A 15,187-nucleotide genomic window follows, 5' to 3' on the forward strand; every position below is an offset into this window, starting at 1 on the left:
AACTCTTGCTGTGTGCTCTCCTTGCCTTTCCCTGTGGGGGAGAATATTTCCCACAAGTAATGGATGACGCCGTGGACCGGACACACCAATGTTGGAGAAATAAGACCTAGATAAGATAATGACCTAGATAAGATAGGACCTAGATTTATTGATGCTTGTGTGGTTACCAAGGAGCCTTGTTGTAAAGATGAGATCACGACTAAGATTAATTTAACATTGCTTCCCCTGATAATAGCCTAGATAAGATAACAACATAGAAAACCCTAGATAAGACCCAAATAAAATATGGCCTAGATAAGACCTAGATAAGATAATGACCTAGTGTAGATAAGTTAAGATAAGACCTGAATAACATACGACCCAAATAAGAAATTACCTAGATAACATAATGACCTAGATAACATAATAACCTAAATTAGATAAGACCTAGACAAGATAAAGACCTAGACAAGATAATGACCTAAATAAGATAAGACCTAGATAAGACAACGATCTAGATAAGATAAGACCTGGATAACATATGACCCAAATAAGAAATGACCTAGATAACATAATGACCTAAATAAGATAAGACCTAGATAAGATAATGACCTAGATAAGATAATGACCTAAATAAGATAATGACCTAAATAAGATAAGACCTAGATAAGACAACGACCTAGATAAGATAATACCTAGATATGATAACGACCTAAATAAGATAAGACCTAGATAAGATAATGACCTAGATAAGATAATGACCTAGATAAGATAATGGCCAAAATAAGATAAGACCTAGATAAAATAATGACCTAGATAAGATAATGACCTAGATAAGATAATGACTTAGATAAGATAATGACCTAAATAAAATAATACCTAGATAAGATAATGACCTAGGTCAGATAATGACCTAAATAAGATAAGACCTAGATAAGATAATGACCTAGATAAGATAATGACCTAAATAAGATAATGACCTAGATAAGACATAGATAAAATAAGACATAGATAAGATAATGACCTAGATAAGATAGGACCTAGATTTATTGGTGCTTGTGTGGTTACCAAGGAGCCTTGTTGTAAAGATGAGATCAGGACCAAGATTAATTTAACATTGCTTCCCCTATCTCTTCTAGCATTTTTCTAGTAACATCTATGGTATGTGTGATTGTAATGTCCTTAAGTTCTGAATCAAATAACTGTATCAAGGATAACGATACTTATAGTGTAAATATAATATAATCCTCTATAACAAAATATGGTTTTGTGCCACTATGCAACCTTGCTTTATAGGTATTTCCCAGGTTACAAGGTGACTTACTATTGCCAGGCTGTAATCAGCTGTGTTTCGGTATAGCTAAAAACACAGAATGATTACTGATGGCAAGGATCAAAAAGAAATATAAGCTAATACCTCACCAAACTCGCTTGTGCAGATGGAAGTCCCAATTAGTGTAATCGGTACTGACCGCAAGCTCCGGCGTCTAGGTGTGTGAGAGAGACGCTGCTGACAGGAGCGGGCGGTAGCTGATGACGTCACCGCAGCTCCGTGCATCTCAGTAACAGAGCTTGTGAGGATCGCCAAGCAGGAACAGACTGCGGTGGTAATGCAGCGTAGCGGAGGTTAGTAAAGGAAATGTGGGAAAAAGACAAGAGTCCTAAGGCTAGTAGGTTGTTGTTTGTAGTTTGCTAAACAACTTCAATAATCCAGCAACTAGCTGAGTGGGCTGTGGACCTTTATAGGGAGGAGGTGGAGTCTTCTTAAAGGAACAGTGTGAGGGAAACGAAATTCCTTACACAGCCCCCCCCCCCAGGAAACCACAGCGAGGTTTCAAGGACGAGGTCTGTCAGGATGCCGTCGATGGAACTGAGAGACCAACCTGGGAGCGGAAAGATTGGAGACAGGCTCCCAGGAATCTTCTTCTTGACCAAATCCCTTCCATCGGACTAAGTAGAACAACTGCCCACGAATAAGTCGAGAGTCTATGATACTGTGCACCCGAAACTCTTCCTGAGCATCCAAAGCCTGGTTACCAGGGAGATGAGTTAGAGGTGGTACATCTGAGAGACATGGTTTCACCAAAGATATATGGAAAGTAGGATGTACCTTCATTGTAGGAGGAAGATCCAAAGTAACAGTAAGAGGATTTGAGATTGAAGAAACGACGAATGGACCAATAAAAGTACGACTAAGCTTCTTGCATGGGTAATGCAACTTCAAGTTCTTTGTGGATAACCAAACTCGTTGACCTACAGAGTAAGTAGGCGCAGGTCGTCGTCTCAAGTTGTAGTATTTACTTTGTGTAGCTTGGGAATCCAGAATGTGTCTTTTCACAGCTGAAAAAACCCGAGAGATGTCATTTATAGTATCATTCACCTGCGGGCAGGGAGTATCTATTTTAGGTAAAAGGTCCGAGCGGGGATGTAAGCCGTAATTAATGAAGAAAGGTGTGAATCCAGTTGATGAATTCACATGATTGTTATGAGCAAATTCCGCTAAATGGAGATAAGCTGCCCATGTATGTTGTTCCTGGGAACAATAACAGCGTAAGTATTGTTCGATGCTTTGGTTCACTCTCTCAGTTTGTCCATTGGACTGCGGGTGGAAGGAAGTAGTTAGGCATTGTGTTATATGGAGTGATCTACAAAGATGTCTCCAGAACCTGGATGTAAACTGTGTTCCACGATCGCTTATAATAGACTTGGGAATCCCATGCAATCGTACGATCTCCTTGAGGAACAAGTCAGAAGTAACTTTAGAGGTAGGTAAGGCGGTTGTGGGGATAAAATGGGCCATCTTGGAGAAGAGGTCTGTTACAACCAGTACGGTATTGAACCCATTGGATCTAGGGAGATCCACTATAAAGTCCATGGAAATCTTCTCCCAAGGTTTATCAGGTGCTGTTATGGGTTGCAAGAACCCGAAGGGTCGCTGTTTTGTATGTTTGGAAGTTGCACAGGTGATACATTCGGATAAATGGTTACGAACAGATTGTCTGAGACCTGGCCACCAATAGGATTGGAGAAGCAGTTCCGTGGTTTTTTCTACTCCCATATGACCTGCTAGGGCCGAGTCATGGACCTGTTGTAGTATAGTTCGACGTAGATTAAAAGGTATATACAACTTGTTGTCCTTATAGTACAGGCCATCAGAATGTAGGGTGAGTTCATCTAGAGGAATCTCAGTATTAGCCATTTGTTCTGCTTTGATCTGAGTTTTAACCAATCCAACGAAACATTCTCGAGGGATGACTGTAGACGGCGGATTTTCCAGGTGTCGGTTAACAGGCAATCGGGAGAGGGCATCTGCTTTTCCGTTCTTATCCCCTGGTCTGTAAGAGATGTTAAATCGGAACCTTGAAAAGTAAAGGCTCCATCGCAGCTGCCTTGAAGATAAAGTCTTATTGGTTTGAAGATACTGCAAATTTTTGTGGTCAGAAAATATGACTATAGGATGTACAGCACCTTCCAGAAGATGACGCCAGTGGTCAAACGAACTTTTAATCGCTAGTAACTCCTTTTCTCCTACAGGGTAATTCCTCTCAGCTGGTTGTAGGACTCTGGAGTAGTAAGCGACTGGATGGAGAGGTTCCTTACAGGAAGGTCTTTGGGACAAGATAGCCCCTATGGCATATTCCGAAGCGTCGACTTCCAAAACAAACTGGTGGTTTAGGTCTGGGTATCTCAGTATAGGTTCGGAGGAGAATTTATGTTTTAGGAAGTCGAAGGCTTCTTGTGCTTGAAGAGTCCATGAGAAGTCAGTGTGCAATTTTGTCAAATCTGTAAGAGGTTTACTGATAGCAGCGAATCCAGGGATAAACTTCCTATAAAAGTTAGAGAATCCAAGGAAGCGCTGTACATCTTTCCTGGAGGAAGGAGTGGGCCAGTCAAGAATGGCACGTACTTTTGTACTGTCCATAGATATACCTTGTTCCGTGATGTTGTAACCCAAAAATGTTATGTTTTTTGCTTCAAATATGCATTTTTCAGGTTTTGCATAAAGTTTATTGAGCCTTAACCGGAGCAGAACTTCCTTGACATGATGTCTATGTTGGGTCAAATCAGAGGAGTAGATCAAGATGTCATCTAAATAAACAATGACGTATACATCCAGTATATCCCTGAAGATGTCATTTATAAAACATTGAAATGTAGCTGGGGCGTTACACAGACCAAATGGCATTACTGTGTATTCATAAAGACCAAATCTAGTCCTGAATGCAGTAAGCCATTCGTCCCCAGCTCTTATTCTGATAAGATTGTAAGCTCCTCTGAGATCCAATTTAGTGAAAAACGAGGAACCACGTAATCTTTCTATTAATTCTGGGATTAATGGAAGTGGATATCTGTTTTTTCTAGTGCGTTTATTCAACTCTCTGTAATCTATTATAGGCCTTAGTGTGCCATCTTTATTGGTCACAAAAAACATGCCTGCCCCAGCAGGGGAAGTACTAGGTCTAATGAACCCCTTCTTAAGATTGTCGTCAATGTAAACCTTTAAATGCTCTAGTTCGGGTTTAGAGAGTGGGTAAAGGTGTCCAAAAGGTATGGATACCCCCGGTAGCAGATCTATGGGGCAATCGTATGCCCTATGAGGAGGAAGAGATTCTGCTTCGGTCTTATCGAATACATCTCGGAATTCTTGGTATTCTAGGGGTATAAGGTGTTCAGTACTAGGTACAGAGAGGAAAATGGGGTTGTTAGGCAACTGGTCACTTCCTTCCTTTTTAGGAAATTAAGTGTGTCCAATCTATGTTTGGTTTGTGGGACCTGAGCCACTGTATACCAAGAATTTCCCTGAACATAGGGGAGGAGATAACATCTAATGATATCATATGAGAGATATGATTGTCTATGTGTATAGTCAGGGGTAGTGTCTGATGTATGAGAGGCCCACTCGATAGGAAACTACCATCAATGACTTTGACAGAGACTGGTGTTTGCTTTGAAATCATAGGAATTTTATTTTTTAACACAAATTTCATGTCAATGAAGTTTCCGCAGGATCCGGTATCAATTAGAGCCGTCGTCTGGATCGTGTACGACTCCCACTGTAAAATGATAGGAACTGTGAGATATGAGGTAGTAACAAGCTTAGAAAAAAAACTAAGTTGAAGCTGTGTATTCTTACCTAGTTTTTGTTTAGCCAGTTGGGGGCAGTCCTTTACCTCATGTTTGGGTGATGCACAGTATAGACATAGGTTTAAAGTCTTTCTTCTCGTTTTCTCCTGTGTGGATAATGGGCCTTTTATGAACCCTATCTCCATGGGTTGCGGGAGGTCCTTGGTAGTTGCAGTAGGTAATACTGACAGTCTCTTTACAACACCCAATCTCTCACTACGTCTCTCTCGGAGACGCCTGTCTATGGATATAGCGACTGTAAAGAATTCTTCTAGAGTCTCAGGAATGCCTATGCGTGATATTTCGTCTTTCAGGTCTTCACTTAAACCAAGACGAAATTGATTTTTGAGAGATATCTCATTCCACATAGTGTCTCTTGCAAAAATTTTAAATTGAGTGATATAAATTTCAACAGGGTTTTTGGCCTGTTTTAGAGCACGCAGACTATTTTCTGATGATATCTGCTTAAAAGGATCATCGTAAAGAGTTGACATCTCAGTAAAAAATGCATCCAGAGATCCCAGAATAGGGTCTTCTTTTTCAAAGAAGGCATCTGCCCATGCCCTTGGCTCTCCTCTAAGGTAGGAGATTACAGTTAATACTCTGGTTCTTTCTGTAGCATAGGTTTTTGGTTTAAGTTGAAACATGAGTAAGCAGGAATTCCTGAATTCCCTAAACTGTGCCCTGTTACCAGAGAACCGTTCAGGAGTCGACACAGCAGGTTCAGGAGCGTGATCTGTTGCAGCTGGTTTGGCTGCTAATGTTTCTCTGAGACAGGCTTTCAAAGCCTGATTCTCTATTTGCAATTCACGGAAGGAGTTGGATAAAAGATCAACTCTATCTGTTAAACTTTTTAAATGGTCTGCCATAGCAGTGGGCTCCATTCCAACTAATAGAATAACAGACCTGGTTAACTAACAACTTAATACTCTGTACCAAGTTTAGTACGCCCTGTATTTTCTGGCTGGATTATTATGTAATGTCCTTAAGTTCTGAATCAAATAACTGTATCAAGGATAACGATACTTATAGTGTAAATATAATATAATCCTCTATAACAAAATATGGTTTTGCGCCACTATGCAACCTTGCTTTATAGGTATTTCCCAGGTTACAAGGTGACTTACTATTGCCAGGCTGTAATCAGCTGTGTTTCGGTATAGCTAAAAACACAGAATGATTACTGATGGCAAGGATCAAAAAGAAATATAAGCTAATACCTCACCAAACTCGCTTGTGCAGATGGAAGTCCCAATTAGTGTAATCGGTACTGACCGCAAGCTCCAGCGTCTAGGTGTGTGAGAGAGACGCTGCTGACAGGAGCGGGCGGTAGCTGATGACGTCACCGCAGCTCTGTGCGTCTCAGTAACAGAGCTTGTGAGGATCGCCAAGCAGGAACAGACTGCGGTGGTAATGCAGCGTAGCAGAGGTTAGTAAAGGAAATGTGGGAAAAAGACAAGAGTCCTAAGGCTAGTAGGTTGTTGTTTGTAGTTTGCTAAACAACTTCAATAATCCAGCAACTAGCTGAGTGGGCTGTGGACCTTTATAGGGAGGAGGTGGAGTCTTCTTAAAGGAACAGTGTGAGGGAAACGAAATTCCTTACAGTGATGTACCCAATACATGAAATCTCGCACAGAAAACAAGAACCGCTAGGTGCCATAGGGGGAATTTCGTCCCCCAAGGCACCTATGACTTAAGCAGCCAAAAAAACTCCTTTTGCAAAAAAAAAAAAAAGTTTCCACAGCATATACCATATTCAACCTCAACAATTCACACATTTCCTGTCTACATGGCACTTCATTTGGGTTGTGTGTAAATTTACCCAATCAACATTTAAGGCTTGCCAAGTTTTAGTTTTAGGACAAAATGGTGGCCTCTCAGAAGAAAAAAGTTGCTTACCAAGCCTAATTGGATGGTTTAAAAAAGACTTATTTTGCACATGCAGCTTTCATCACTGATCAACTTAGTAATAACACACAAAAATAATTACCACTTAATTTAAATTTGTCAAACTCCTATGTTTAGTTATTGTGATATATATATAAATATATATATATATATATATATATATATATATGTGTGTGTGTTTTATGTATTGTTTCTAACTGTTACTACAACTTATAAAGAACATTATGTGTCTTTATTATTATTAATATTATTATTTTTAGCTTGACATTTTAACAACTGCTGGCTGGCCGAAAAAGATTAACACCATGAATGTAAACACAGATATTTCTATGGAAACATTTGAATTGTAGAACAAATATCAAATTGAATGTTTGTTCTTCCATTGGAATGCCAAGATACAGGCCTTTGCTTGTCCATAGCCATAATCTGGTAGCTTCTTTCAAGGTTTGACCGTTTATAAAAACATAATTTATGCTTACCTGATAAATTCCTTTCTTCTGTTGTGTGATCAGTCCACGGGTCATCATTACTTCTGGGATATAACTCCTCCCCAACAGGAAATGCAAGAGGATTCACCCAGCAGAGCTGCATATAGCTCCTCCCCTCTACGTCAGTCCCAGTCATTCGACCAAGAATCAACGAGAAAGGAGTAACCAAGGGTGAAGTGGTGACTGGAGTATAATTTAAAAGATATTTACCTGCCTTAAAACAGGGCGGGCCGTGGACTGATCACACAACAGAAGAAAGGAATTTATCAGGTAAGCATAAATTATGTTTTCTTCTGTTATGTGTGATCAGTCCACGGGTCATCATTACTTCTGGGATACCAATACCAAAGCAAAAGTACACGGATGACGGGAGGGATAGGCAGGCTCATTATACAGAAGGAACCACTGCCTGAAGAACCTTTCTCCCAAAAATAGCCTCCGAAGAAGCAAAAGTGTCAAATTTGTAAAATTTGGAAAAAGTATGAAGCGAAGACCAAGTTGCAGCCTTGCAAATCTGTTCAACAGAGGCCTCATTCTTAAAGGCCCAAGTGGAAGCCACAGCTCTAGTGGAGTGAGCTGTAATTCTTTCAGGAGGCTGCTGTCCAGCAGTCTCATAGGCTAAACGTATTATGCTACGAAGCCAAAAAGAGAGAGAGGTAGCAGAAGCTTTTTGACCTCTCCTCTGTCCAGAGTAAACGACAAACAAGGAAGAAGTTTGGCGAAAATCTTTAGTTGCCTGCAAGTAGAACTTGAGGGCACGAACTACATCCAGATTGTGTAAAAGACGTTCCTTCTTTGAAGAAGGATTTGGACACAAGGATGGGACAACAATCTCTTGATTGATGTTCCTGTTAGTGACTACCTTAGGTAAGAACCCAGGTTTAGTACGCAGAACTACCTTGTCTGAGTGAAAAATCAGATAAGGGGAATCACAATGTAAGGCTGATAACTCAGAGACTCTTCGAGCCGAGGAAATAGCCATTAAAAACAGAACTTTCCAAGATAACATTTTTATATCAATGGAATGAAGGGGTTCAAACGGAACACCCTGTAAAACGTTAAGAACTAAGTTTAAACTCCATGGTGGAGCAACAGCTTTAAACACAGGCTTGATCCTAGCTAAAGCCTGACAAAAGGACTGGACGTCTGGATTTTCTGACAGACGTCTGTGTAACAAGATGGACAGAGCTGAAATCTGTCCCTTTAATGAACTAGCTGATAAACCCTTTTCTAAACCTTCTTGTAGAAAAGACAATATCCTAGCGATCCTAACCTTACTCCAGGAGTAACCTTTGGATTCGCACCAGTATAGGTATTTCCGCCATATTTTATGGTAAATCCTTCTGGTAACAGGCTTCCTAGCCTGAATCAGGGTATCAATAACCGACTCAGAAAAACCACGTTTTGATAAAATCAAGCGTTCAATTTCCAAGCAGTCAGCTTCAGAGAAGTTAGATTTTGATGTTTGAATGGACCCTGTATCAGAAGGTCCTGTCTTAGAGGTAGAGACCAAGGCGGACAGGATGACATGTCCACTAGATCTGCATACCAAGTCCTGCGTGGCCAAGCAGGTGCTATTAGAATTACTGATGCTCTCTCCTGTTTGATTTTGGCAATCAATCGAGGAAGCAGCGGGAAGGGTGGAAACACATAAGCCATCCTGAAGTTCCAAGGTGCTGTCAAAGCATCTATCAGAACTGCTCCCGGATCCCTGGATCTGGATCCGTAGCGAGGAAGTTTGGCGTTCTGGCGAGACGCCATGAGATCTATCTCTGGTTTGCCCCAACGTCGAAGTATTTGGGCAAAGACCTCCGGATGAAGTTCCCACTCCCCCGGATGAAGAGTCTGGCGACTCAAGAAATCCGCCTCCCAGTTCTCCACTCCCGGGATGTGGATTGCTGACAGGTGGCAAGAGTGAGACTCTGCCCAGCGAATTATCTTTGATACTTCCATCATTGCTAGGGAGCTTCTTGTCCCTCCCTGATGGTTGATGTAAGCTACAGTCGTGATGTTGTCCGACTGAAACCTGATGAACCCCCGAGTTATTAACTGGGGCCAAGCCAGAAGGGCATTGAGAACTGCTCTCAATTCCAGAATGTTTATTGGAAGGAGACTCTCCTCCTGATTCCATAGTCCCTGAGCCTTCAGAGAATTCCAGACAGCGCCCCAACCTAGTAGGCTGGCGTCTGTTGTTACGATTGTCCAGTCTGGCCTGCTGAATGGCATTCCCCTGGACAGGTGTGGCCGATGAAGCCACCATAGAAGAGAATTTCTGGTCTCGTGATTCAGATTCAGAGTAGGGGACAAATCTGAGTAATCCCCATTCCACTGACTTAGCATGCATAGTTGCAGCGGTCTGAGGTGTAGGCGTGCAAAAGGTACTATGTCCATTGCCGCTACCATTAAGCCGATCACCTCCATGCATTGAGCTACTGACGGGTGTTGAATGGAATGAAGGACGCGGCATGCATTTTGAAGTTTTGTTAACCTGTCTTCTGTCAGGTAAATCTTCATTTCTACAGAATCTATAAGAGTCCCCAAGAATGGAACTCTTGTGAGAGGAAAGAGAGAACTCTTCTTTTCGTTCACTTTCCATCCATGCGACCTTAGAAATGCCAGAACTAACTCTGTATGAGACTTGGCAGTTTGAAAGCTTGAAGCTTGTATTAGAATGTCGTCTAGGTACGGAGCTACCGAAATCCCTCGCGGTCTTAGTACCGCTAGAAGGGCCCCCAGAACCTTTGTGAAGATTCTTGGAGCCGTAGCCAATCCGAATGGAAGAGCTACAAACTGGTAGTGCCTGTCTAAGAAGGCAAACCTTAGATACCGGTGATGATCTTTGTGGATCGGTATGTGAAGGTAAGCATCCTTTAAATCCACTGTGGTCATGTACTGACCCTCTTGGATCATGGGTAAAATTGTCCGAATAGTTTCCATTTTGAACGATGGAACTCTTAGGAATTTGTTTAGAGTCTTTAAATCTAAGATTGGCCTGAAAGTTCCCTCTTTTTTGGGAACCACAAACAGGTTTGAGTAGAACCCTTGTCCTTGTTCCGACCACGGAACCGGATGGATCACTCCCATTGTTAACAGATCTTGTACGCAGCGTAGAAACGCTTCTTTCTTTATCTGGTTTGTTGACAACCTTGACAGATGAAATCTCCCTCTTGGGGGAGATAATTTGAAGTCTAGAAGGTATCCCTGAGATATGATCTCTAGTGCCCAGGGATCCTGAACATCTCTTGCCCAGGCCTGGGGGAAGAGAGAGAGTCTGCCCCCTACTAGATCCGGTCCCGGATCGGGGGCTCTCGGTTCATGCTGTCTTTGGGGCAGCAGCAGGTTTCCTGGCCTGCTTGCTTTTGTTCCAGGACTGGTTAGGCTTCCAGCCTTGCCTGTAACGAGCAACAGCTCCTTCCTGTTTTGGTGCAGTGGAGGTTGATGCTGCTCCTGTTTTGAAATTCCGAAAGGGACGAAAATTAGACTGTCTAGCCTTAGCTTTGGCCTTGTCTTGAGGTAGGGCGTGGCCCTTACCTCCCGTAATGTCAGCGATAATTTCTTTCAAACCGGGCCCGAATAAGGACTGCCCCTTGAAAGGTATATTAAGTAATTTGGACTTAGAAGTAACATCAGCTGACCAGGATTTTAGCCACAGTGCCCTGCGTGCCTGTATGGCGAATCCTGAGTTCTTAGCCGTAAGTTTGGTTAAATGTACTACGGCCTCCGAAATGAAAGAATTAGCTAGTTTAAGGACTCTAAGCCTGTCCGTAATGTCGTCTAGCGTAGAGGAACTAAGGTTCTCTTCAAGCGACTCAATCCAAAATGCTGCCGCAGCCGTAATCGGCGCGATACATGCAAGGGGTTGTAATATAAAACCTTGTTGAACAAACATTTTCTTAAGGTAACCCTCTAATTTTTTATCCATTGGATCTGAGAAAGCACAGCTATCCTCCACCGGGATAGTGGTACGCTTAGCTAAAGTAGAAACTGCTCCCTCCACCTTGGGGACCGTTTGCCATAAGTCCCGAGTGGTGGCGTCTATTGGAAACATCTTTCTAAATATTGGAGGGGGTGAGAACGGCACACCGGGTCTATCCCACTCCTTAGTAACAATTTCAGTTAGTCTCTTAGGTATAGGAAAAACGTCAGTACTCGCCGGTACCGCAAATTATTTATCCAACCTACACAGTTTCTCTGGTATTGCAACAGTGTTACAATCGTTGAGAGCTGCTAAGACCTCCCCTAGTAGTACACGGAGGTTCTCCAATTTAAATTTAAAATTTGAAATATCTGAGTCCAATCTGTTTGGATCAGAACCGTCACCCACAGAATGAAGCTCTCCGTCCTCATGCTCTGCGAGCTGTGACGCAGTATCAGACATGGCCCTAGCATTGTCAGCGCACTCTGTTCTCACCCCAGAGTGATCACGCTTGCCTCTTAGTTCAGGTAATTTAGACAAAACTTCAGTCATAACAGTAGCCATATCTTGTAATGTTATCTGTAATGGCCGCCCAGATGTACTAGGCGCCAAAATATCACGCACCTCCCGGGCGGGAGATGCAGGTACTGTCGCGTGAGGCGAGTTAGTCGGCATAACTCTCCCCTCGCTGTTTGGTGAAATTTGTTCACATTGTACAGATTGACTTTTATTTAAAGTAGCATCAATACAGTTAGTACATAAATTTCTATTGGGCTCCACCTTGGCATTGGAACAAATGACACAGATATCTTCCTCTGAGTCAGACATGTTTAACACACTAGCAAAAAAACTTACAACTTGGTTATAATCTTTTTTAGCAAAAAACGTACTGTGCCTCAAAGAGGTACTAACGATTAAATGACAGTTGAAATAATGAACTGAAAAACAGTTATTGCATCAAATTTTAAAACAACACAACTTTTAGCAAAGGTTTGTTCCCATTAGTAAAAAAACAACACTAATTAAATTTGTACATAAGAAAACAAAACAACGTCTTTTATACACAGTCACTATAAGAATTCTCACAGCTCTGCTGAGAGAATTTACCTCCCTTCAAAGAAGTTTGAAGACCCCTGAGATCTGTCAGAGATGAACCGGATCATGCAGGACATATAAAAGTAGCTGACTGGAATTTTTTGATGCGTAGCAAAGAGCGCCAAAAACGGCCCCTCCCTCTTCCACACAGCAGTGAAGAGAAACGAAACTGTCACAATTAAAGCAAAAAACTGCCAAGTGGAAAATAATGCCCAAACATTTATTCACACAGTACCTCAGCAATGTAAACGATTCTACATTCCAGCAAAAACGTTTAACATGAGAATAGTTATTAAAAGGATTAGTGACCTTAATACAGTAGTTCCGGTGAAATACCATCCCCAGAATACTGAAGTGTATACATACATGTCATTTTAACGGTATGGCAGGCTTTTCTCATCAATTCCATTCAGAAAATAAAAACTGCCACATACCTCAATGCAGATTCATCTGCCCGCTGTCCCCTGATCTGAAGCCTTTACCTCCCTCAGATGGTCGAGAACAGCAATATGATCTTAACGACTCCGGTTAAAATCATAGTAAAAAATCTCTGTCAGATTCTTCCTCAAACTCTGCCAGAGAAGTAATAACACGCTCCGGTGCTATTTTAAAATAACAAACTTTTGATTGAAGTCATAAAAACTAAGTATAATCACCATAGTCCTCTCACACATCCTATCTAGTCGTTGGGTGCAAGAGAATGACTGGGACTGACGTAGAGGGGAGGAGCTATATGCAGCTCTGCTGGGTGAATCCTCTTGCATTTCCTGTTGGGGAGGAGTTATATCCCAGAAGTAATGATGACCCGTGGACTGATCACACATAACAGAAGAAATACTATTACATACCCTCAGACAAGAAAATTACACATACATGTATTTGATGTCCAGGACCATATGGTTTAATAATTAATGTGAAATATTGGATTCTATTGTTTTCTGTACAGGTGATAGAGGATCTCCTGGTATGCCGGCCCGTGGTGGTAAGTATGATATCTTCGTTGAAGCTTTGTCTCAAATTTTTTTTTTACAAATAAATCAATATATACATCTGTTGTATATCAAAATCAAGTAAATGCATTATCTGCATTGTTTTCTTTTACTTTTATCTTAAGCTGCACAGAACTGTATGGAGCTGCAGGACAAGAGATCTTCTCAGAACGGCTGGTACACAATATATCCACCCCAAGGAACTCCAATCATGGTGCTATGTGATATGGAAACCGACGGAGGTGGCTGGATTGTAAGCTTGAGTTGGGAACAGAAGTGATTTTTACAAGACTACCAAGATTATAGAATTTGAAAAATAAATTTGGGGAAATCTCTGTCAAGGAAAAAATTGTAGAAACTATCACTTTCTACTTTGTGAGAGATATTGAGGGAATGGCTGCTCCAGAATTATTGCCTGTAAATTAGAGGATGAGAAAGATTCCTTCAAAAACTGTAAACAGACTTTTTAAGGTGGGAGAGATTACATAGATTTTCACAGAACATAACGATAAGCAGCGAAGAAAAAGTAAAGCATGACGGTTAAAGGGATACTGAGCCCACATTTTTTCTTCCATGATTCAGATAGAGCATGACATTTTTAGCAACTTTCTAATTTACTCCTGTTATTAATTTTTCTTCGTTCTCTTGGTATCTTTATTTGAAAAAACAGGAAAATAAGCTTACAAGCTTGTCCATTATTGGCTCAGCACCCTGGATAGCGGTTGCTGATTGGTGGCTACATTTAGACACAAATCAGCAAGCGCTACCCAGGTGCTGAACCAAAGATAGGCTGGCTCGTAAGCTTACATTCCTGCTTTTCCAAATAAAGATACCAAGAGAATGAAGAGAAATTGATAATAGGAGAAAATGATAAAGATGCTTAAAATTTCTGCTCTATCTGAATCATGAAAGAAAAAAATTCTGTTCAGTATTCCTTTAACATTCATTCCTGATGAGCATGAATGCAGGCTTTAAATTAATACAGTTGACCTATGTATTAAGTGATTGGTCCTGTGTCCCTTAAGCTGTCACATATTTTTATAGCAGTGAAAAATTTCTTATTGCCTTGGCCTTTTATGGAGTGCCAGTGACAGATGAGGATGCTACTTTTACAATACAGGATTTCATATCCTTACAGCTGCCATGTGATTGTCATAGATCTCGCAGCTTTTGATTTATAATTATAGTCTAGCCTAGCGGATTATCTAGCACTACCATTATCACTCTGCAACCCAATATCAATACGTTTGGAATTTGGGTCATCACACATTGATTATATCCTTACCCTCCCTATTATTATATATTGATTATGCCCTCACCCTTCTCATTATATATATATGTATTACCATTTATGCTTAGTGTTTATTTTAATGGTATCTAACACCACTAACATTGTTCCTTACTGTAAGTACATTGCTATCTTTGACCCACAAAATCAAGGCATCTATTTTGCACTACAAGGATATAACACTGTCATAGGATTAATGATCTCATACAGTCACAATATATCCAATACTCTTTTTTATTTTTCGTATCTTAAAGGGACAGTCTAGTCAAAATTAAACTTTCATGATTCAGATAGGGCATGCAATTTTAAACAACTTTCCAATTTACTTCTATTATCTAATTTGCTCAATTCTTTAGATATCTTTTGTTGAAGAAATAGCAATGCACATGTGTGAGCCAAT

At 41.0% G+C, this 15,187-nt stretch overlaps 1 protein-coding gene across 1 annotated transcript in view; it reads left to right on the forward strand.

Annotated features, from left to right (window-relative positions):
• Positions 1-15,187, forward strand: part of LOC128643135 (ficolin-1-B) — a 216,674-nt gene that overhangs the window by 76,910 nt on the left and 124,577 nt on the right. The window contains exons 4-5 of the mRNA XM_053696087.1: positions 13,457-13,492; positions 13,625-13,752. Of these exons, the coding sequence (XP_053552062.1) occupies positions 13,457-13,492; positions 13,625-13,752 (164 nt within the window). The remainder of the gene's footprint in view (positions 1-13,456; positions 13,493-13,624; positions 13,753-15,187) is intronic.

This window comes from Bombina bombina, chromosome 12 (genome assembly GCF_027579735.1).
Source record: "Bombina bombina isolate aBomBom1 chromosome 12, aBomBom1.pri, whole genome shotgun sequence".
In the NCBI taxonomy this organism is placed as follows: domain Eukaryota; kingdom Metazoa; phylum Chordata; class Amphibia; order Anura; family Bombinatoridae; genus Bombina; species Bombina bombina.